Genomic DNA, 25374 nt, shown 5'->3' with positions numbered 1-25374 from the left:
GCACACGATTTTTATTTTGGATTTAGTGAGAGACGCATCAGTCTTTTCCTGAATCAGTGGCACACAGCCATAATATGAGGTGTGCGCGCGCTGGAGGAGCTGTTGTACACAGGTAGGCGCTCCGAAGGGTGTCATGGAAACAGTTGATGCTTGGTGAAAATGTAGTCGACACACGATGCTGTTCATCTCTAAGTATCAAATTTGTGAAATCGCGGAACAAGCGATCCGCATAACACACCAAGGAAAGAATCCGGGAGGCATCAGCCCGCTACTTCACCCTGTCTTACTGACGTCATGCTTAACGACTGCCGTGACGATATGAGCAGTAATGTGCGCTGATGCAAGAAAATGGGTTATTGTCTACATCTTTTAGAGATTAACTGTTCTGTTGTTGTTATAATGGTTGTTTTTAATTCGTTTAATAAAAAGCAGCAACCCACGAAATCTGAATACTGTGAGGTCTTTGTCATAATGTTACATTTTCCTTTTTTGCTGGTTGAAGCTATGTTTTTGTTGGAGCAGAGCATGATGTTATGCTGCAAGTACACATGTAAATCAGCTTCAAAAGAATGAGGCACTGACACAGGCCTGTCTGATCTTTTCCAAGATTAAATGACACCATTGCCCTACTTTCTTGGTCTCCATTTTCATCTTCTCATTATGAAGTCAACTTCTGAATTTCTGAAGTTTGGTTTGGGCTGGGCGGGGGGTGTGTGTGTGTTACAGCTCTGTTGTCAATGATGGATCTTGATTGTGTTGCTTTATGTAGAGTTTATACAAGAACCATCAACTGAAATTACTTGTAATTCCTCAGTCCCCCTGTTATATTTATGTTGTTTACCAATAATACTGTTCTGTACTTTGCTTTGATTGTTTTGTCCAAGTGTCAATGGGAGCATTAGTCCAAGTGTTTGGTTTTAGCCTTCTGTGCCCCCATCCTGGGTTGTTCCCTGCCTTGTGCCCATTGATTCCGGGATAGGCTCCGGACCCCCCGCGACCCAATAGGATAAGCGGTTTGGAAAATGGATGGATGGATGGATGTGCCCTGTTTGAGCACTGTCTATGCACATCAAAGTAATCTGAAGAGTAAGGTCAGCCAGTTCATTCTTTAATTTCCCTTAAAAAACAACCCACCTGACTTTATTAAAGACACGCATTTAGTGGTTTGGTGCTGGCCTGTATTCCTGCTCTGATAGAGTTGTCTGGAAAGCTTTTATTTGCTGAGCCTGTACCAGGGCCAAATGAATGCTGAAGGACTGTGTCAGACTGCAACGGATTGATGCCCAAAGGGCCTGAAACCTAGTAATACCCTAATAGGCATGGTTAGTAATTGAATTATTTCACTGCTTAGTTGTCATCTTTCTCCACACATTTAATTTTTAACCTGTATTACATTCCAGACATACTGAAAACATGACATAACTGTTAGCTCTGTTAGTCACAGAGCGGGATGTGGCCTTTTAGAAACCATGGTTTTAACTTTTTTTCCCCAGATGTCCCTTCACAGGTTTGTCATTGTACACAAATAGATGCAGAGATGTTTGCTTACACCACTTTAAATTAAGTGCAAGTGTAACTTATTCCTGTTATGTTTTACATGTTTGACTTACTGCAAGATGAGTCACATTTACATTATGTTTCCCACTGTGACACAGGCAGCTAGGTGGAGTTTGTTGGGCTCCGCCCTTCCATTTTGTTTTTACTGATCACTTTGAACTGGCTTTCCATTGAAAATGACATGGAGATCTTACAGATTAACATTTTAGCCACTGACTGATAGGACTTTTTCCAAATAAAGCAGTTCATTTTAAGCATAAAATACACAAATATTCTTTATTTTCTTAATGAGTTCAGTCACAATTATTAGAAATAGGGAATAGTTCCATATCCCAGAGGTTGCCTGCATACTTACATACAAGTGTCCCAATTTCACTGTTTCCCTAATGGGATTCTAATTAACTGCATACTGCATGACCTAGCCAGTTTCTCCAGCTGTGCCCTGACAAAGGGCTGCTGCAAATGGACAGAGTGTCCGGGGGGGGGCGGGATTTGTTCTTATAACAAATGTAGAGATAGATGCCAAGGCAGGTCATGTAGTGGTTAAGATTCAATAAGAGGATTGTGGTGGCAGAATTTTTAAATGAGCGGGACAGTGCCATAGCCTGTACCTCAAGGACGGGTCTTGTTTCTTTGATTGGCCTTCGAAAACATGAGGCAAGTTAAAAAAATTCAAATCACTTAATCATTTCTGCAGCCTTTGCAGTCAGGACATTTCTTGTCACCCCTGCCTCTTTCCAAAGAACAGTTCTGTCGTGGTACTGAAGGCCAGCTAAATCCCTTCCTCACACACATACACATACATATATTGTTGAATTATGGTGGAAGTTAGAATTTTTATTTTTTGCAAGACGATCCATGTACTGGTAAACTAGGACTATTGAATTTAGATATTCTAACAACAAAACTGCAAGTAGTTTTGCGTGCTGTGGTTATTTGGCCACAGTATAACAGTTTATTATAAGGCACAAGAGGAAAGCCACCTTTCTTTATGTCGGTTTGTAAACACAGTGAACCAACTTTGTTTTATTTCTGTTTTCTAATGTCACTGATTTAAATAATAAAACATTTTCCTTAATGTCTGGTGTGTATTTTGAAAGAGTTTAATGTGGTACCCCATGATCTTAGAAACTGAGGGAAGTTTGCATGTGTTGTGTCATGTTTTCTCTTCTAATATACTTTGCATCAGTTTTTTCTGAATTTCTGCTGTTTATCAGCTCATTAACACTGAGTTTATATTATTGTGTTGATGTATCTCTATTAATCTTTTGAATTTTGTACTGTACTCACTGAGCATACACTTAATGTTCATTCTCCCAGTGCACTTCTATGCATATCATTTCCTAGGTTTGTTCATTGTTTATCTTTCTTCATTACCGAACAAAACATTCTGGATATCTGCTTTCATGTAAGAATAATGAAGGTGGTACAGTAAAATTCCGTTATAATGGACTCGCTTATAACGGAATATCGTCTATAATGGTCAACGGATGAGGTCCACTGGTCCTGGCGGTGTGCCTTTAAGAACATGCAGAAAAAGCATCGGATATAACGGACTCGCATATAACAGAATTTCACTTATAACGGACAAACAATTTGGTCCCCAGGGCTGCTTTTAGCTGTAATTTTGTTCGGCTATAACGGACATGCAGTCTTCGCCTACAAGGTGTGTGGTATGCCAGTGATATCCAGCGTAGATATGTAGTCTGGATTATTAATAGTTACACATCTTCGGTAAAGTTGGATTACTACATGTACAATATAATAATGTATACCACAAGTGTGTCTGCTGGGGTGTGGCATGAGTAAATGGTGTCCTGTAGTTGTTCTGGGCAACTCTGGATATAACAGACTTTGGATATAATGGATTGTTTTGCCAGATCCGTTGAAGTCCGTTATAACTGGATTTTACTGTACTCTATTCTTGGACTAATTATCTGTGTGTCCCTCTGCAGTGATTTGAGGTGTCTTGTTTTTAAGGTCCTGTACTATGTGAGCCCTCAACTCCATTGACTGTATCAGACTAAACTGCCATGGGGTGTTTTGCCTTTATCACCAGAACAAGACCAAAAATTAGCTTAGTTGGCAGTTGTTCATGGTCACCTGCCGTCTTAAGAACAGTAAAGTAACCATGTCATTTGTACTCATTACTATTTTTACCTCTAGTAGTCTGGACTTCAAGGTTGACCCTAGGGCTAGGTGATATGATCTCAAATCAGTATTACTGAGCATATTGAACATTGAACCTCGATTACGATTAAAAAGCGATTGTTTTGTTTTTGTCCTAATAATTTGCTGACAAGGTTTGTACTGTAAATATGCTCAACTATTAAAACTGGGATATTTTTTTCTAATGAAAGATTGTATAAACTGAATGCTTAAACTGATTTTCCGCAGTGTTTACATTTGTTCAGTGTCGTCTTCACTAAAACCAAAATTTGTCCAAACGATGGACACGGCATTTTTCTTTGGACAAGTTGCTCGAGTTGCTGAAAGTTGTTGTCCTCCATGTTCATCTGTGTCACAGACTGGACTGGGAGGAGTCACGTGACAGCACACGCAGTAGTATGTCTTTAAGGGGACAGTGTTTTTTTTTTTCTCGTTTAAAAATTACTGAAATAAAAAAAAAAAATGAAATGGTCAAGATTACCTTGATTATAGGTTCTGAATGTCAGTATTGATTCATTTTTAATTTCCCAGCCCAAGTTGACCCTAGTACTAAGATATCCCTCCCTCTTTTTCCCCATGGAACTCGCCCCAAAATCATCTCCTTTTGCTTTGTGTCAACCTCCTCCCTCCACTTGTATTGTAATTTCTTAAAAAAAAAAAGAATACTGTGCTATGGTGCTTTTCCACTGGCATACATGAACCAAGCTATACTGCAAAGAGTGACTAGCTACAGACAACTTCCAGCTCGTTTAGATTGTCCACTGCAGAAGGGTCAGCTCGGTAGAGGCGTTGCTAGGTTTGGAAACAACAGTGTCGTAAAACCGAAGAGGTGCTTATATACTGTTCACATGGTGTACATCATGATTTACTAAGTGCTAATTTCCTAATTGTCTAGTACATCTGTGAGAATTGCTAGGTTAGCATCAAACGCTAGCAGAATTAGCATTGGCTTGCATAAATTTGTCTTATGAATACTTTCCATTCAGCTGTTCTGTAATACCTTTTTAAGTAGGAGCTTGGAAGATAACTTGGAACTCGAGTTATCAGAAATACACCGTTACATCTCGATGTGTGACACTAATAATAATGAATAATGTATAAAATGTACCCCTTTTTCCTTCATATAATCCATGGACAAATGAAAACTGCCAGTTCATGGTTGGTTCTTGGTGGCAGTGGAAAAGCCCCACTAGTAAACCTGACAGCCCCCATAGTCAGTGCTCATTTTTAAGGATTTTTTCCAGGTTGTCCATAGGGTTACAGCCTGGATAACCTCAGCTTGTCCACTGATAAATGATATTGCCCTGCAAAAAACGTCTGCATCAATATCGTAAGTTTACATTGTCTATTTACAACATGAATCGTCTGTCTGTCAGTATGTACATCAATATTGCCTTATATGATACAAAACACTGAATAGATGTTACACATCACTAACGCGGAGATGATTAGTGTCATTTCATAAACCGTACAGAAGACAATTCTTTTGTAGACTAACTTTTTTTTTAAATATCCGTTTATGTAATAGATTTGTGTAATACATACTGTATTTGTTAGAGGAAAAACATACTAATACATATTTCATGCATTTATGACAAACTTCACAAGACAAAAAAAATCCCATATTTTTACTGAAAATAAAATCTATGTAGAAGTTTACCTGCTCTGTCCAAACCCATGTTCTTCAAGTGTTTGACTGTGTTTATTTTATTACATATGGAAATCACAGTAGCAGTACAGTCTTATCATGCATTTATACATAAAGATCAGATATACCATGTTTAGTGTTTGTAGCGGAACAGTAATTTACAAAGTTCAGCATTACTAATTCTGGCCAATTTATGAGTTGCCATCCATTCCTTATAATATGGCACGCGGCATTTCAGTAAGGGACGGGTGACAGCACTAATTATAATAGCTAGAAATTGTACTAAATGAAGTTTTTGGCACCTGAAAGAGCTGGCTTTTACTGCTGAGCAGAGCCAAATTATCTGGATCACTAAAAACAGCTGGAATTCCCATCACTACGCACAAGTTGATACCTACAGAAATGTACTGTCTGAAATACCACATCGTAGTTGTGCATAAAACATGTGATGGGTACTTAAGACATACAAATTTAATGTGTTAATTCCGAGGGTTTTGACCCCGATAATGTTCTATAATTTACAGCCTATATATACATGCGTGTTTGCCAGCAGCGCAACATCTCTGAGGTAAGTGTCGAGGCTGACGACGCAGTAGACAAGCCAAGCATGTGAGGCTGGCTGTATAGATTGCATATCAATGCCCAGACTGATGGGATGATGATTGATCCAGTGAAGGATGTACCGTCAGTGCCTATTGTAGTCACAGATGACCAGACAGCCGTTAAATTCGAGCACTGCCCATAGATCTGTTTGCTAACTTCTGTTTGATGTACACAGAGTTCACAAAATAATTAAATGTTACCTTTTTGTAATATTTTTGTAGGTGAGTTAGTGGTGATTTGGTGAATTCAATTTTTTTAAAGGGATACCTGGTTGGACCTTTCAAACTCTTAACAATTAAGTGCCTTCTTAACAATTAAGTGCCTTCATATAAGGGCAAAGATTAAAAATATAATTCCAGAGATCACAGCCCTATAATCTCTCTTCCTTTGATGTTTCCTCATTTAGTTCTTCATGTTACCTAGCTTTGCAATTCATGTATATAATAGATTTTGTTTCTGGGTTTGTGCCCTTGGACAAATCATTGAATTGGGTGAATCTGATCTACGTGTAAATAGAGAGTTGATCCTAGAGTATCTTTCTCCTGTGTGTGTGTGTGTGTGTGTGAGAGTGAGTGAGTGAGTGGTGTTGTGAGAAGAGTTTTGATTCTTGAACTGGTAGGCCAGCTGTAACTAGTGAGTACCACTGCCGGATTAACCAGTGTCATTTGCATTTAGTGTGTGTTTGTGTGCATGCAGGGTTTCCTTTCTGTTGCCCCCCAATAGAGCTAATTTAACAGCTGAACAGTGCTGTGCAGCTTCTGCTGACTGTGTGTGCCCCTTACTGAGTTTCTCTTTCACGCTCCCCCACCCCACAGTTCAGTTCTGCAGGGGTTATAGGAATGGCATACACACAGGTAGTAGTGCCAGCACTATAAATAAGGTTCTAAAAATAAGACCTGACACAAAACTGCAAAGATAGGAATGTAAAATTCTAACCTCTTACTGATAGTGATTAATGGGCTCTTTCCACTGATCAAATAGGTACTGGATTCTGTTGGACTGTTGTGTGTTAATTGATGATGTGCTCACACATTTAAGCATACATACCTTTCTGTTTGTCAGGGCATTCTACTGACACTGAATAGAAGATGGTGTTAAGTAGTGCAGGGCTGTATACCGGTTCATACCGAAAACCGTTGTGAAAATGTTATAACCGTTTTTTATTATTTGTTATTATATAAATTTTTCTTATACCGCAATACCGGTTTAAATAGCCTACACAAGATTTGGAAAGTGGTGCAGCTGGAAACTGTTTAAGGGGGGACCTTTTTCACTGCTGCTAAAAATGTACCGCAAACGATCAGAAACGGAAGATATAGCTGATGCTGGAGTTGAAAATTAGACGGGTTGTCAAAAATCAATTCTCATATGCTAATTGATATAAAAAAATAGTATCTGAATAGATACTCATTTTCACCATTATTGATACCAACAGTATGGTTTTCGCCTCATTCGCCACACTTCACACAACACCACTACAGTGTAGGCATGCATACACGCACACACTCGCGCAGCCCCTCCCCTCCCCTCCTCTCAATAGCCGCTGAAGATATTCGCGCTAGTTAACACACACATACCGAGTTTTCCGAACATGGAATATGCCAAGGCACTTCGCAAGCTGCTTTAGTTAAAAAAAAAAAAAGGAAAAGTGCCTTTTGGAAGTATTTTGCAGATGAGCATGGAAAGGCTAAGGATGTCGATAAGCCGGGATGAACAGGGATACAAAGTTGTGGCGGCGAAGTCAAGTAGTACGTCAAACCTGGCGAAGCATCTTAAAGACCGACATTCCGGTATTTATGAGATACTTCGCGAGGTCAGTAAAGCTCACGTTCCAGCAACACTGAACCATTAAACACTTATCAAAAATGTTAATTTGATGGGCGCACACCTTGACATTAGTCGTTTATCTATAAGCAGTTGGGCAACAAAAACGTTAGCCATATGTTATCATTAAGGCAGTGGATAGGCGCAATGGCTAAATAAAATAATAATATAGTTAATCTGGGAACAATGCTAAAACGTAAAATAAAAATGTGTCCTGTAAAATCCCGTAAAACGTAGTGAACACCCAGTCATAAAATCAAAAAATGTCAAAAAATACAGTGAAACCGATATAACTTTGAAAAATACCGTGATATAAATTTTTGGTCATACTGCCCAGCTCTAGTGTTAAGTTTGTATTGTTTGTGCAGGGATCCTTGTAACATGGTTTTACATTTTTATTTGATGATCATTTCCAACAGTTCTTTCCCATATTAGATGTCCTTTTGTGGCAGTCAAACTGAACGCTAACGCTGTCACTCAGTTTTTTTTTTGCTACTAACTGGGTACAAGTGGAGTGACTTCCACCTGCTATAATGTCATGCACATGCCCTTTGCTGTATGAAGAGTATAAGAACATCAGATAAGAGGGTGATGATCTGGAAGTATTTTACGCTTTTAACAACAATTAGTAGCACAGCAATTTGGAGTCTTTGTAAAAACAAATTTTTGACAGGTGGAAGTAGCAATTAGTGGAAAATCCCACTAAAGGAAGCACACGCAATTGTGCAAGTCAACAGGAGTAATATGAAAAAAGCAATGGATGATTTGGGAGTCGCTGGCTTACACTGTTTTGTACACTCGCTACAGCTTGTGATACATGAGGAGCTGTTATTGCAACAAAGTGTAAGTGACGCCGTTGCCATTGGGAGAAAAATTGTGGAGCATTTTAAGCAATTTTAAAGATATTAAAATTGAACTGCAAACTGCATCAAAAAGGCTTAAAACAAGATGTACAGTTCCACCTCGTTTGTGTGTTATGTATGTTTCTAGTATCCAAATGAAAAATTTTCTGCAATTTTTTTTTCATCTGTATTTACTAGTTTAAAATATTTATATATAAAGCATATATATTATATATTTATTAGGCATGTAACGATGAATCGCGAATTGGTTGAAAATCGTTGTAAATGTATGACGATTTAAACTGGCTGATGTGGAAAATGAATCGCTACTTTAGGAGAACTTCACGGTACTTTACTTAACAGAAAAACTGACCTCATTTGATTTCAGTTCGTCATTATACCAAATGCTCCTTAGAAGTTCCATATAATTTAAGATGCAACATGTTCCTGGCGACACGCTATGCATCACAAAATGAGGTCACTTTTTCTATGACTAATAGTCTGGGCCGGCAGTGGAGCTCAAGCACAAACAAGGCAGTGAAATCTAGAGATTTATTGAACAAATAACAGAATGCAATGAGGCAGCTAGGCAGACAACAAACAATACCGTCAAAACAACATGGCAACTCATGGGAAGAGCCAATAAGTCTAAAGCAACCAGTTCAGTAAGGGTAATCCATATAAATCCAAAAGGGAAGTCCAAAGTATCATTCAGTCCATGAGAAACCCCAACAATAATGATCTACAGAGAATTAAAAAATGATAGGAAGAGTACGAGTGATGGCTAAAATAACCTGTCCATCTTTTGTCTTGGACTTGAGAAATGCAAAATACTTTTTGGAACACGTGGCGCTTTTGGATTCTTTAGGTGCATGCTTTGAGCCTGTGTTTGAATAGAGAGCTCCATCTAGTGGGGACAGAAAATATTGGAAATTGTTCCGGAAGTGTCGTTTTGGCAGTCACTACTGTTTGGCAAGTGTTTATGTTCTGACGATGAGGAAAAGATTATAACTACAATTAACCACCTGGTTTCTTCAGTTTTAATTCAGGAGTAAAAAACAGCCTTTAAACTGGAGAGAAATAATAACTTGACATTTATCGCGATAATTATCAGAGGATATGAGCTTTTTTTATCGTGATAAAAATTTTTGGCCATTTCACCCAGCTCTATATAGGTGACACACTTTGACAGATGTGAACATAATTTTAAACATTTAGGTGCATTTTCTCCTCTCTATGAAGCTTTTTTGAGGATTTTTTTTGACAGATAAACCATTAATTCCCAAGGGAGATTTAAGGAGTTTCTATTTTCTGAGTTTCTTCTAAAGCAATAGTATCATATACTAGTGCTGACAAAAGTTGTACACCATAACCCAGGAGAAGTCTTAATTGTATATTATTTTTCTTTTCCATGACAGACTGAGTTGTCTAAATGAAGATGTATTCTTTCATAAAAGCTGTTGCTCCTCTATATTTGAAATTTCATGCTTAATGTCTACCCGCTTCATGGTTAGAGTTTTTTTCTAAATCCTTAGCTAGCAGATTTGTTGAGCTAGCATATTTGGATTACTGTCAAGTATAACAGATTTGTTGAGATTAGTAAGAGTAATGGCTCTGACAAGGACGGTTCATACAAGATCAGTCATATGTCCTGTACTAGGCTGAGGTTCTATATGGGCATAAAAAAGATTTGTCATGCTGCATTGTTAGGAACAGCATTTCCAGAATGAGTCAGCCCTGGACTCAAGTTTTACTGTGCCACACCGTCCATTTTTCAGCTGCCATTCTTGTTTTTAGCAGATGAAACTCATCTCTAGTGACTCTGGTTTTCTGTCGCGAATCCAGAAACTCCTGCTTTTCTCTTCCATGGTTACGGAGGTGCTTGTCACCTAGCCGACTGCGGAGGCTGCTCGGGTTGGCACACTGGAGGGATTTGCCATGTGTTACTTCCTTCTCTCTGCTGTGTGCTGTATGCAGAGACAGATTGCGACACACACACACACACACACACACACACACACACATTCCCAAAGTGTGCACACACATTCATTTACCAAGCAGATGAGAGTGCAGCATTACGTTCTGTGATTTACGTATTGTGCACACAATGTAAAAATTAAGGTGTATGATGCCCGATTGCATTGTTTTGTTTGGGGGGTAAGAATATAGATAGGTTTAAGGGAGTTTTTTTAAACAGGACATTAGCATACATGTCCATATCAAGTCTCACTCTATTTCACACTAGAAATGATTCACAATTCAGAACTACTAATCCAGCTTTCTTGTTCCATGTATCCTCTTCCTCTCATTTCACACATCTTATTGTATTGTACACTTCAGGTTTCCTCCCTGCTGCAGTGTATGTCTACCTCTACTCTCTGGGTATGAAGGCTCTGTACATTTTTATGTTCAACATTGTGCTCTTCTAGGAGCAAGCAGTGAGTGGAAGCCATGACCGGAGTAGGGACAGAGGATGACATCCCGCCTGGCGAGAGGAAAACTGTCACAGATTTCTGCTACTTGCTGGACAAGTCTAAGCAGCTCTTCAACGGCTTAAGGTCAGCCTCCTACTCACCCTATTCCCTGGTTTCCCTCATTGTTTTGGCCATGACCCATCCCTTGTTCAGGCCCCTATCCCCTGTTCAGGCTAGGGCTGAGCGATATAACGAAACATTTTATCGCATTTTTTGATTTTTTTTAATATCAGTCTATTATCAATAACTATCACAATATAATTCAAGTATTTTTTTTTTACTTCAGAGCTTTTTCCTTTTTTCTTTAAATTCCCTTAGAATCCGTCTTAAACAAATTCATAACATGAAAAAAGTGGAATGAACTGCAAACTGATATCTAATTTTGGTAAATACATCATACAAAAATGAACTTTTCTGCTCAACCTTTCTTGCCCTTAGCATTTCTGTATTTCTCATAATTTTATGAAAATGGCCAAAATAGCTTAATTGTCCAGTCATTCTTGACTTTACCTGCTTTGTGAGGTGTGCAGTTTACAAGTAACAGTTGCATCTAGCAATGTGTTTTTAGACTATAACAGATTTTGATTATGGTGTTTGGTCTGGGTTTGCATCCGAGTTGTACTGTACCCCCCAACTTACCATGATCACATAACCACCTGAGATGTTTGTGTTTGGGAGCAGAGCAGTTGATTCACACCTCTGGAGCCCAGAGTTCAACACTCTGCCCTGACTCTGTGTGTGTGGAGTTTCATGTTCTCCCATTGTCATTGTGGAGTTCCTCTGGGTCCTCACAGGTTCCCCCACAGTAAAAAAAAAAAGTGAACGGTGTGTGTGCCCTACAATGGGTTGGCACCCCGTACTGGGTTCTTTCCTGCCTTGCGCCCTAGACTTCTTGGATAGGCTTCGGACTTGTGACCCTGCATAGGACTAGCGGGTATGGAAAACGGATGGGTGGATGTTTGTGTTTGTTCTTCTCAACAAAAGGAGGTTGAGAATCCTGGCTGTTGGTTTTTCAATGTTCTCTGTGGCCAATAGCTTCTGCTTCACTGAATCACTTATTTGGTCCCTTCAGGTGGTTTTTTCTTGTTTTTTTTTTACACTCTCTCACTCTAGCATTTCCTCTTCTTTGTATAGGCATAGTCTTCAATGGCGGGTTTCACAGGGGATAAAAACAAACAGTACACAGACATCTGTGTATTGCTCATGGCAGGGCCACGGCACAGACACAGCAGGGGTGTCTCATGGTGGGAATGTGTGATGACAGGCGTCACTGGACCTCTGTACACCTTAAATTAGCTCTTCCCAACATTTTGATTTCAGGTGCAAACAGACCACATGAATGAGAAGGATCATTAAATATGCAAATATATAGTTAATCTTTGGATATTCACCTCTGGAAGTCACCAGTTTTTTGTGACCCTCTGGAATACTGGCCAAGGATAGGTACTGTTCTACAGACCAGGGGTGGAAGGTAGTCTCAGCTTCTCTTTCAGCTCCTTTTTTCCTCATCAGCTTGGCCGTTTCCACTCCACAGGGCCAACATATGGTTGCTGACAAAGCTTAGAATGAGACTTATTCAAATGTAGGTGATGCTTTTAAGCTTCTTTTTGAGGGGCAGGTTATCACCAAGCCTCCACATTGAACTTAAGCAGTTCTGAGCAAAAGGCGATTCGTCATTATCAAGATCCCACACCTCGCCTCTGACGTCAGTGCGCTCTCCTCCTCGGGGGCCTCTGTTGGGTGTATATTTCTCTTCCTTATTAGGAATTATTTTTTTCATACAATTATATTAAACTGTAACCATTTCTGTCCACGGAGGCATCATTGAATTGATAGACTTGTAATGCCTGCAGCTTGCGCCACATGTACTCTATACTCCACTTAATCCTTGCATTTGTAGGAAAACAGTGTGAAGTGGGATATGTTTTTTTTGTGTGTGTGTGTGTGTGTGTGTGTGTGTGTGTGTGTGTGTGTGTGTGTGTGTAACTTAGGCACATCCATACCCCCTGTGGATCCTGTGGTTAGGTTCTTCTCTTCCCCACGTGCCCTTGGCAGCTGTGCAATGCAAGGTCACATGGTATACATTGGAGTTCTCATCCGGACGGATCTCATGTCATTCCGTGGACCATTTATTTCCCATTGCCGGTGGCGGGATTAATGCCCACAGGGTGCCTTCACTGGCAGAGCAGAAAATTTATTAAGGGCTGCCACAGATATGGCCATGAGCACAACAAGTTGTTTCAGTTAGTAAATCAGATTTATGATGCCCCAGGAAGCCTTGTCAGCCTTTTTAAAGTCCTTGTCTTCCCCTGAATGTGATGTTTAAAGGTTGGCTTCTTTATTGCAAGATGTTTGCACATGTGCATAAATGTCAACAATGTTCCTCCTCACACCACATCATGACCCTAAGCTCTGCCAGGACCCACCTGCAATACTCATTTGCAGCAAAGAAATGCTCACAGCCATACCAGTCCACTGACTGCAGTCACAAGCAGCTTGGTAGCTTGTGTAATGCATACTGGGAAGGCCCTGGTGGAAACACATTTCTCCACAGAAATGAGATCCACTGATACGCATGCCAGTCCTGTGACTAGTGTCACTCTTGGTGATTTTGGTTCCCCGGATACGTTACTATGGCAATGCCTGAAGCACAGTTAGTGGGGGGTGATAAAAATAAACAGATTTCATAATAGAAACAGACGGGAGGGACTGCAGCCATCTTCCGCTAGCATTTTGGCAGTCAGATCGCATCCTGTCATCGGCCTCTGACTTGCGGCAAATGGCCAGAGCATTCGACCAACACGTCATAGCGACACACGTCTCTGTCTGTTTATTCACAAGTGGGTCATGAGAAAGCATCTCAGGAGCTGCATGCCCTCCTGATGGGCTGTTTATGTAATATTTAAATAAAGATAAACATGGCAAGTCGGTCAGCTGGTGCAGCTCAGCGTTGATGTCAGAAGGCTTACTCAGCCCTGGTTATACGTCGGCATTTGCTTTATCACAGCAGGCTCAGGAAAGTGCGGTTTTACACCCACTTTTGGATTGCAGCTCGCTTGCCTGGATCTCTTCAAGGTTAGGACCCTTTTCGAAAGAGCAGATGCCCCTTACAAAGTGATTTCTTCCTGCCAGCTAACCAGTTCTGAGCACTGAGCCTCTTGTTGGTGGAGTATATTGCTTTCACAGTGTGCCTGTCATCACTGCATTTACCCTTTACTCTAATTCTTTCATGCTTGTCCTTTTGCTTCTTTCAGGTCTAGTTTGTTCCTCCTGGCCCAAGATGGCAGGATGCAGCAGGGTCCAGGATGAACTGCTGTTGCAAGGCCCATTTATTGCATTGGCCAGTAATATGGCAGTGAAACAAGTGGCCTGTTCCTTAAATGACTGACATTCTGACTTTATCCATGCCCCTCCTACCTGTAGAGACCTGCCTCAGTATGGCCATAAGCAGTGGCAATCCTATTTTGGTCGCACATTTGATGTCTACACCAAGCTGTGGAAATTTCAGCAGCAACACAGGTAAATCATTGCCCCCATTCCTTACCTTCACACATTCCCCCTTTCTGTGACCTATCTCCTTGATCTCTCCCTCAAAGCCTACATGGTGTTCACACGCAACTAAAAATGAACTAATAATTACTGTTTTATTATTTACTATAATGATAGTCTGATAGTGAATGAGCCAAAAGCATCAGGACCCAAATATTACACTTCACATTTTATTCATTGCATTTTATTCCATGAGCCATCAGTCTCTGTGTGGGATTATCGTGATCCAGGTCCACAGAAGATGCTCTAGTCCATCACACGCACTTAATGTCACTTGCCACCTGCAATTCAGTTTAGCAGTTTACCTTTGGGCTGTGTATAAAGGTGCACCAGAGTAGGAGAGAATTATAGATACAGAACCCAATTATGATCAGATCCCTGCACTGAAATTTCACATTAAGATGGCAGTGAGAGCAGCACAGTGATTGGATATGGTCTTTTTATTCTAAAAATTCAAACTATAATTTGGGCTAAAAGAAATCTTGCTCCTTGAGGGAAGGTATAACTATCTACCCTGCTAGAAAACACCCATACCATCTCCCCCCAACATTGAAATAATGTTGTTTTGTGTGAACAGGCAGGTGCTGGACAACAGGTACGGTCTGAAGAGGTGGCAGATCGGAGAGGTGGCTTCCAAGATTGGACAACTGTACTACCACTATTAGTAAGGCCCGCTTCTGACATGGCCATTGGTGTTTGTTTGTTTGACAGTGCTAGATAGCATCAGGCTTCATGTTCCGAAGGGAGCCCTGTAGAAATGCGTTCAGTGATGTTATTTCTTGTGCACTGAAAAACAGTATGAATGGAGGCTTTGAAAACCTAAAGTGTGATGATTTGGGGTATGCTGTCAAACTGCGAAGTTTAATTCAGACACTCCTCGGCAAGGCTTACCAGAAACCCCTGACAGAACAATTCTGCCCCTCTTGTACTGAAAATCTGTCTTTAAGGGGATCAGGGCACTTAACATGTCTGTTACGTGATCACTCATTTCACTGAATCACTTTGGTCTTGCCGGCTCATTGTTGCAGCCTCCGTACCTCTGAGACGAGTTACCTGAATGAGGCGTTCTCTTTTTACTCCGCCATCCGCCAGAGGTCCTACTATTACCAGGTCAATAAGGAAGACAGGTGAGGCTTCTCACATCTTACATCTCTGAAGCTGAAATGAACAGAGCTTAAAGTGATTCTGACATTTGAACATTTTCTCCAATAATTCATTAGGTCAAAGACACAATTACTTGAAGCATATCCAGGGACGCATGTCGTATTCGGCAAGGGACGTAGTAAAGAGTACGTTACATGCCAGTCCATTATAGGGCATTCATGCAGCAGTAACAGTTTGAATTTACAACTGTACTTGGATTGTGGCCTGGGTTATGGGGGAATATTGGGCTGTCTAGTGGAAGCCAAGAGGAGCACATGGAGAGAAACAGGCAAAATGATTACATGCTTAGCCTGGAAGTCCATTATCTGCAAGTCAAAGAATCAAAATTCTGTAGCACAATCTCATACTGTAGCACAGCTGTTTCTCAAATGTAGGAAAAGAGGTTTGGTTGTGGTCTCCTTAAAATATGTGTTTTGAATGTGTGAATATCTCCTGCTCTGCCTTTTCCATATTACACTGAACACCACTCAGATACTGGTGATGAGCGGGAATTTATTGTTGCGGAGCAAGGTTGTAATCTCTGGCTGTGCACCACTTCACCCTTCACTTGCTTATGTTCATTCACTCATGCTCCTCTCTTAGGCCTGAGCTGGTGGTGAAGAAGTTGAGATACTATGCTCGCTACATCGTTGTTTGCTTGCTGCTTAACAAGATGGACCTGGTCAAAGTGCTGGTCAAGGTCAGGACAGGCAGCAGTTGTGGACTCCTTCTGGTTGTGGGTTCGGGGGACAGTATTTGTTGGAGTGCTGAACTGTGATCCTCAGGGTCTTGGATGCAGGGTGGTCACACTAGCGTGAAAAATACCCAGTTTCAGAGTTGAGCAAAAATGGGCAGGACTGGATATAATAGTACACTTCAGCAGTTTGGGTATACCATGGTTTTCATTTAGCAAATGAATAGTGTTGCTTTTGAAAATACTATATGGCAAGATTCTTGAGAAACATGCTAGTTAGCCATGTATTATAAAAGGGGATTGATATAACTGTTACGCAAGTACACATTAGTGGTGTAAAGAGTTAAATATACCTGTAATTTCTTATTGGAATAGCACAAATGTGTTCTGCAGTTTTTAAAAATTATTAAACAATTTTTTTTGCCATAATGATGGCAATGCACAAAAAATAAATATCCTCCTCCATAGGAGTTCTGTGAAATTGAGGGTTCCAATCCCACCCATGCCACACTAGATTGGTTTAGCAACTCAGATTTGCAAATCAGAATTTAAATGAACTCTGGAGAAAACGAGAATGAATTTGCTGCAATATTAGAAGTGGATTTTCTGTTTATTGCGTCGGGCGGCTAGAATGAAACTGAACGAGTGGTGATTTTTTTCATGGTAGTGTGACCGCACCTTTACTCTAAACACATCTGTATCGTCTGAAAAGCAGTCATGATAAGGAGCTGTGAAGGCGTTTGGATGAAGGCCTCTAACTGCAGCCTGCGTTTATCCATCTATATAATTTTCATCCATGTGTTTTATTTTTCCCTGTGTGTGCAGGAGCTGTCAGAGGAGATCGAGGACTACACCCAGCGCTTCAATACAGAGGATCAGCTGGAGTGGAACCTGGTGTTGCAAGAGGTGGCAGCCTTTGTGGAGGTGAGACACGTCCTGCCTAGCCCTCAGTGCTGTCTGAAGCACATGGAGAAACCCTAAGCCTAAATGTTTTATCATGTACATCCAGGCGGACCCTGTGATGGTGCTGAATGATGACAATGCAGTGGTGATCATGTCCAACCGGCTGCAGGAAGGCATTGTGCCCCAGCTAGAGCAAGGCATGGTGGTGGGCCAACTCACCCTGGCTGACGCACTCATCATCGGTAACTGCAACAATCAGGTATCTCTCGCTGCAGATCACACTCTGACTGTTTTTGCCTTGTCTGCCTCCTAATGATGTTTGTCTCTCTCTCTCTCTCTCTAACAGGTAAAGTTCAGTGAGCTGACCATTGACATGTTCCGCATGCTGCAGGCCTTGGAAAGGGAGCCCGTCAACCTGGCTGCACAGATGACTAAGCCAGGGACACTGGTGAGGGATATGGCATGAGCACGGACACACGTGTTTGTATTCATATCTTTGTTGGATAAACCGTAATGCCATCTATAAGAGCCTTAACACCTACCCAGCCTGAACCCAAACCATAAGCAGTGGTGGGCAGGGCTCCACTAACCACTAATTAGCAAAACTAACTTTTACGTTAGCAGATTAGCGTTTATACTAACTTAACTGAAAACCGTTAGCGAACCAGTTGGGTTCCTTTAAATTTAGTTTCGCTAACTGTAAATCCATTACATTTAGCAGTTCAGTGTAGGAGCAATTTACTTCTACTGGACTTCACACACCAATCATATGACTGTGCAGAACATGGCACCAGAGTACTCGTGCTAGTATGAGTGATACGATTGGTATGTGAAGTTTGGTAGATAAAAATAAACTGCTCCCTACAAAGTCTGTGGATTGTCTTCAGTAACCGGATCATGATATCTGGTAAGAGACATTGCTGTTGAATTATTCAAATTTAGATTTTTTTGGCGCACAGAGGATGCCATTCACTCACATATTTGAGAGAAGCCTGACATTTCTATGACAGTTATCTTCAAAACTAGGCAGCTCCCAGCAGAACAACATAGTTGAATAGATACCGCTAAAGTCCCTCTAAACATCTTTTTCAGTTTTGGGGGGAACTGCCCCTTTAAGTTTAATCTAATGCTGTTTGTGCAACTACCATGTTTGCTTGATACATGTCGATGTTTATTTGTCTGCTATCTTTCCCAGCAGGAGCCGAGCGAGAAACCAGCCAAGCGGGAGAACCCCCACAAGTACCTTCTGTACAAGCCCACCTTCAGCCAGCTGTACACCTTCCTGTCCGCCTCCTTCAAGGTGTGCCCAGCCACACACTACTTCCCCTTCACTTTCACATGCACTCCCACTTACTCCTGCTTAACTTAGTTCAGTATAAGCCTTTCATTGCATACTGTGGATTTACGGTGGTGTGGTATAATATTAGGAGTAGTACAGTTTATCATTTTAGGGCTGCATGATATATTGTGCTCTTGCACAATATTCACACTGCATTTGTCAGCACTGCTCTGTGTCTGCAGACACAACAGTGACAACACCACCAACTGATTTGACACATTCTCTTGGTAGATACTATTTCGCTATAGTTTTCGAGTAATTTCATCTTCTTTGTATTATAAATATCCTAGTGTTATTCACAGAAATTTCACATATCATGATGTGTTATCGTGCATCCCTAGTAAGGAGATAGAAAAAGGCCAGGTGACAGAGGAGAGGAAGCAAAATGTCTCATCATTAAAGACGTTGCCCATCTCCACAAAAGGTATACATTTGTAAAACTCCTCTTTGCAAGCCAGACTGTGTGTTAATGCTGCACTCATGTGAGATGCAGCCTGGCAGCCCCACGCTGATGCAACCACTTCACCCACTTTAGGGGAGCAAGTTAAACATGCCCTCACATCTGGTCATGTCCTGCTGCTGTGCAACTTTATATCCAGTGTTGGGCTTGATTGCTTCTTGGGTATTATTGCCCAGTACTCTAACAGATAACACAGTACTCTTGTGTGACCACTCCTTTTTCTCTCCCTTACCCCCTGCCTCAGATAACACAGCACTCTTGTGTGACCACTCCTTTTTCTCTCCCATACCCCCTGCCTCAGATAACACAGCACTCTTGTGTGATCACCCCTTTTTCTCTCCCTTACCCCCTGCCTCAGATAACACAGCACTCTTGTGTGATCACCCCTTTTTCCCTCCCTTACCCCCTGCCTCAGATAACACAGCACTCTTGTGTGACCACTCCTTTTTCTCTGCCTTACCCCCTGCCTCAGATAACACAGCACTCTTGTGTGACCACTCCTTTTTCTCTGCCTTACCCCCTGCCTCAGATAACACAGCACTCTTGTGTGATCACCCCTTTTTCTCTGCCTTACCCCCTGCCTCAGATAACACAGCACTCTTGTGTGACCACCCCTTTTTCTCTCCCTTACCCCCTGCCTCAGATAACACAGCACTCTTGTGTGACCACCCCTTTTTCTCTCCCTTACCCCCTGCCTCAGATAACACAGCACTCTTGTGTGACCACCCCTTTTTCACTGCCAATCGAGATCATAGCACATTCACCAAGTGCGAGGATTCCTGTCAGTGGCAGCATTCTGCACATACGGGCCGATCGTAGCAGCTGAGGAGAGCTCTTGACTTCTCTGGAGTCCCATAGCTGCAGACTATCACTTACTCTTGTTCCTGGGGCCCCGACTGTTATTGTGGTGCGACAGTCTTAGCACTCAAACCACAGGTTTTTATATTGATGGTGAGCACTGCAGTCTCAATCCCCAGCAATTGGGGTTCTGGACTGCACTGCACTGAACAAGTAATGTTTTATATGAACAAATATATCAGTGTCAACAAGATACGAGCTAATCTTGCTTTACATTCACAACTAGCAAAGATGTTAGTGACCTAGCTATCTAACTATCAAAATTAAGTTGTTAAAATTAGCGATATAAAAAAATCCATACAAATGACCATCAAGAATGCAAATATTAACCAGTACAAACACAAGTACTTGTCAAATAGATCACTCTGTCAAACATTGTTTCATTGGTCAGTCATCAAAATATGGTCATACACACTTTGGAGAGCGGCAATATACTGTTGTATGTATCGAATCATACTGCACTGTGTGCCAACCTGACCCTTATATTCTGTTGTGATGCCTGTGAAATAGGGTGGCTCCCTGGGCAGCACTCTTGTCTCCCATCTCCAGGGTTAGGTGTTAAATCCCACCCATAGCTCTGGATGTGTGCAGTTTGGTTGTCCTCCACATGTCACCCTAACCCTAGCCCTCCCACAGTACAAAGACAGTGTGAATTGGGGTCTTTAAATTTCCATTGGTGAATGATTATGTGTGTGTGTGCCAGACCTCTCACAATTATTCGATTAAAATTAATTTGATTATTTTAAAAACATCGATTAAAATTTTATCCTTCTCTATTACTTGAAAACAAAGTATGACAGTGCATAGCGGATGGGGTAATGAGCAAAAACATCAGTTGTGTGGAAGCACATTAAACTGAATGAAAATGCAGTTATCTGTCACTATTGCAAAACAAATACCACTACAGCACAACTGTACTACAAAGACATCTGAAAAAAAATATTCAGGTTTGATGGGTTCATCCAATGTGAGGTTAGCTGTAGATATGTGCCATTTAGCCCCTTGAAGTAGCCTAACCTGTCTTTGTCATAACTTTGACTTAAATTATTTTAAATGTACTTTCTACAGTTTCAGACGGATCACTGTTGAAATTAAGGTTAGACCTTTCGCTTAGCTGCATAATCTTACCTAATAAGTTATATAGTAACCATATATTTTTGTTCTAAACAAATAGTGTGTTTTGAATAGTGCTAAACAATACAGGAAAAAATCACATTGCAATTTCTGAAGTTTTTGCTGTATTTAGAAGCTATAGAATTTATGTACCAGCAAAATCTGTCGAATAAGTTGGTGGTGTTTCCCTGAGTTGTGTTATCTGACCCAAAGCAGTGCTGACAAACCACTTGCTTTGGCTCAGTACCATTTCTGTTTAATACTAAATATTTCCATACAGATGAATGTCTTTAAGTGACCAGTTCTTGTTTGCTTTTCTCATCTCCAGTCATTTTTGTTTAATTTCGGTCTGTGAGTGACAGTGATTAATAATCGTCTCAGAGAGCACATGCAGAGCTTATGCAAAGCAGCAGTAAACTTTAGATCGATTTTTTTTTTCTTCACCTTTCATATACTAGGTAATGTTGAAAAGCAACCATCATTAAAATCGCAATACTAAGTTTTGAACCCAGCAGACATTATGCTTGTGTTGTGACGACTGCATGTGCATGAAATGCCATGTCGATATTAACGTTGTGCACCATGCAGGCCTGTTGAGGTCAGCACTGTGGGTAGAGATGTCGCCACACACCACCACTCTGAGTGTATGGAGTTTGCTTGTACTTTTGTCCATGTTTTGGAAGGAGTGGCATGTTCTGTTTTAAAGATATCAATTAAAGTGTACATATAAAATATATTACAGCTTTTACTTTGATACAGTATAAAAAGTGAGAAGTAATGTTTTCTCATATTAATTTCATAACACAAAGTGAATGATAAGCCGTTTCAGCCAAAAACAATGCATTTTACAGTTCATTTCAAATAAAACACAGGGTTACCAGCTGGCTGGAGTGAGATTTTCAATTTGAGGCTGCACACACATGCACATGCATTTACATGTACGTAACAGTTTTATTACCATGTAAATAGTCTGTAGGGTTTGCAAAGTACCCCAGTGATATTGATGTAGCTGATCTTAGCTTTATAATGGAATTGCTAGATTTGGCGTATGATTTTCTGTGTGAGCACTACGTAGTACGGGGAAGATGGTGGCACAGGAGGTAGTGCTCTCGTTGGGCAACTGGAGGGTTGCAGGTTCGAGCCCTGGTTCCTCTTGACCCCCCATCAAAGTGTCCTTGAGCAAGACACTGAACCCCAAATTGCTCCCGGTGAGCAGGTTGGCACCTTGCATGGCAGCCTCCACCACCGGTGTGTGTATGAGTGTGTGGATGGGTGAATGTGAGGCATGAAATGTAAAAGCGCTTTGAGTGCTCATAGGAGTAGAAAAGCACTATATAAATGCAGTCCATTTACCATTTACCATAGTCCCTTCTACCACGCACCTTGCATGAAATCAGCAGCACATACATATGCTGATTTAGCGAATATGCTTTACTTTTTAATCATACATACTAGATATATATGTGTGTGTGTGTATGTATATATATGTATGTATGTATATATATATATATATGTATGTGTGTGTGTGTGTGTGTGTGTATGTGTGTATATATATATATATATATGTGTGTATATATATGTGTATGTGTGTATATATATGTGTATGTGTGTATATATATGTGTATGTGTGTATATATATATATATGTGTGTATATATATATATGTGTATATATGTGTATATATATGTGTATATATGTGTATATATATGTGTATATATATATGTGTATATATGTGTATATGTGTATATATGTGTATATGTGTATATATATATGTATATATGTATATATATATATATATATATATGTATGTATAACCCAGTTATTTTTGTTTAATGTATATAATTAAACACAATGTTTTAAATCTGTTTTTCATCTGTTACTGTGCTATCAGGACGCGGTGTCAGAGTATATTTAACGGAATATTCACATAATTCAGATAAACAGATAAACATGCACTATTTAAGAACAACTATTCAGATTAAAACTGAAGTTTGGAACAAAATAAAATGCTTTATTTTTAGTAATAGGCTGTGGTATAATTGGGCTGACTTCTCACAGTCTTAACGGTATAGTGCAAATCAATACCATAGCACACAATCACACCGGTAATAACTATAATACTGGTTTACCGCCCACCCCTAGTGTGCACCCTGCAATGGTTGGTTGGTTCCTGCCTTGCCCCAGGTGCAATGTGTATAATATAATATAAACAATTACTTGATGAATCGTCAGATTAATCAGTAGATTACTCAATTATTTATATAATTGATAGTAACAGCCGTAGTGTGCACCCTGTGGTGGACTGGCATCCCGTGTGGTGTGGGCCTTATGGCCTGACCCTGACTGTGATATGCAGTTGGGAGATGGATGGATGGATCGATAGTTTGAGCAGTGTTGATGTCTCTGTAATCCAGTCTGTGATTGACTGAAGCTTGGCATGTGACATTCTGGCAGGAGCTGCCGGCAAACAGCGTGCTGCTGGTCTACCTCTCGGCCACTGGCGTCTTCCCTACAGGCCGCTCCGATTATGAAGGTACCTGCCATGGTAGGGTAAACCTTATTTCATACAGCCATTTGAATGGGGCATCCAGGTGGGGGGGCACGGTATCTTTGTTTGTTTTGTAAACTTTAATAAATATTTATTTGATGCATAAATATTTTGGCATTTTTAAATTTCCCACAGAATTAAAATATCTACTTTTCACTTCCGCATCCTGCCCCTGGATACTCTTGGGAGTCCAGAGCAGTCAGAGTGAGCATGTGTGTAACCTTTTGAATCACTGTCAGCCTTCTGACAAGATGAAATTGCCTCTGTGTGTGTCGGGAATAAAAAATTAATCCGTCCTCTTTTTCCTAGTTCTCCTGGCCTGGTTCATGAAATCCTGCTACTGTCTGTTCAGTCAAAGCATATAGTGCTTATAGGTTTTTGGTTCCAGGCACCCTGATGTGGTAGGATTGCCCAGGACGCCCCTAATCAATCACTCTGCCATGCTTACAATGGACTAACAACCAGCATGCCATTGATTTCTCAGTGTTTAAAGCTGCATAAGTTTTCCTTTTTTGAATGAACTGGAACATGGCTGGGGCTCCAAACAGTAGCTGTCTGCTGTTTAAAACACACTGACTTTGTGCTTTGTGGGGTTAGGGATCCTTAATTAACATAACATGGCCCTCACAGAGAGAGCTCTGTGTGCGTGTTTGTGTGTGTGCGGTTAAACATCTACACAATGCCAAGACAAGTAACAGCTGTGCTTCTGCTTACGGCAGGGCCATATGATTTCGGGGGTGTCCTAACCAATACAAACCGGGATGTGGTGAACGGAGAGGCCGTGCAGAAGAGGAACCAGGCCCTGAAGGAGATGCACTGGTGAGGGCCAGGGAGCAGAGCTGCAGGGTGCAAATCAGCTTAGACACACAACATTAGTGTGTGTTAGTGAGACTTCATGGCCTTCTAATAGTGTGCATATATGGACATGTCCCCTGTCATTGTAGCCTGCACCCCGGAGACCTCTTCCCCTTCACCAGGAAGCCCCTCTTCATCATTGTCGACTCTTCCAACAGCACAGCCTACAAGGTCAGGAGGTCTCTCTTCTACCCCCCCACTAACCCGTGTCAGCCTCCCACTGCCTGCTGGGAAGAGGACAGGCAGACTTTGCTGAGAGGAGCCTAGAAGCATAGGATTTTAATTAAAGTACACTTTTCAGATAATGCTAATCGGATCTGTATTTAGTTTGCTTTGATAAAGAAGGCGGTTTCGGGCTATGACCAAAGGGCCATATAAGAGTTTGTTTGTATCTTGGCTCCCTCTGGTGGCTGGTTTAATAGAAAATGAGTGCAAGAGCTGCTGCCATTAGGAATTAAGTATGCAATGTGCAAGCAGTCAGGTGCCAAAGCAGCATGTGTTTCACTATGCTTGTTGTCCTCACTATGGCTCTCGTTTTGGGTTTCCCCCCCAGAATTTCTCGAACCTCTTTGGCCAGCCGGTGGTGTGCCTGCTCTCTCCCACAGTGTACCCAAAGAGCATGCAAGGTTGGTTTTGCCCTATTGCAGGAAATCACTTAATTCCAAAGCAACGTGCTGAATGTTTTGTAAATAATAGATGCAGTTGTTTCTCAAAATTGTTCTTTGTTGACCATTGTACATGTGGAGTTTGATTGTTCTCCCTTTATGAATGGGTTTCCTCCCTCCGGCTAAATGGC

The 25374-nt window shown here is 41.0% G+C and overlaps 1 protein-coding gene across 7 annotated transcripts in view; it reads left to right on the top strand.

Annotated features, from left to right (window-relative positions):
* Positions 1-25374, top strand: part of LOC125745951 (protein SCAI-like) — a 32173-nt gene that overhangs the window by 1316 nt on the left and 5483 nt on the right. For 2 of the 7 annotated variants that reach the window (XM_049019286.1, XM_049019285.1), the window contains exons 2-14: positions 11073-11201; positions 14541-14636; positions 15244-15330; positions 15695-15793; positions 16413-16509; positions 17329-17427; positions 17513-17665; positions 17753-17854; positions 18602-18706; positions 23630-23708; positions 24443-24542; positions 24668-24749; positions 25132-25204. In XM_049019286.1, coding sequence (XP_048875243.1) covers positions 11095-11201; positions 14541-14636; positions 15244-15330; positions 15695-15793; positions 16413-16509; positions 17329-17427; positions 17513-17665; positions 17753-17854; positions 18602-18706; positions 23630-23708; positions 24443-24542; positions 24668-24749; positions 25132-25204 — 1279 coding nt within the window. In that variant the 5' untranslated portion in view covers positions 11073-11094. Of the gene's footprint in view, positions 1-7625; positions 7791-11072; positions 11202-14540; positions 14637-15243; positions 15331-15694; positions 15794-16412; positions 16510-17328; positions 17428-17512; positions 17666-17752; positions 17855-18601; positions 18707-23629; positions 23721-24442; positions 24543-24667; positions 24750-25131; positions 25205-25374 lie in introns of those variants that run through there. The other 5 variants (XM_049019283.1, XM_049019281.1, XM_049019282.1 and 2 more) reach the window with 4 other exon arrangements.

The sequence above is a fragment of the Brienomyrus brachyistius genome, chromosome 7, assembly GCF_023856365.1.
Source record: "Brienomyrus brachyistius isolate T26 chromosome 7, BBRACH_0.4, whole genome shotgun sequence".
Lineage (NCBI taxonomy): Eukaryota > Metazoa > Chordata > Actinopteri > Osteoglossiformes > Mormyridae > Brienomyrus > Brienomyrus brachyistius.
Note: the sequence above shows the minus strand (reverse complement) of the source record. Positions and strands in the feature narration are given on the sequence as shown.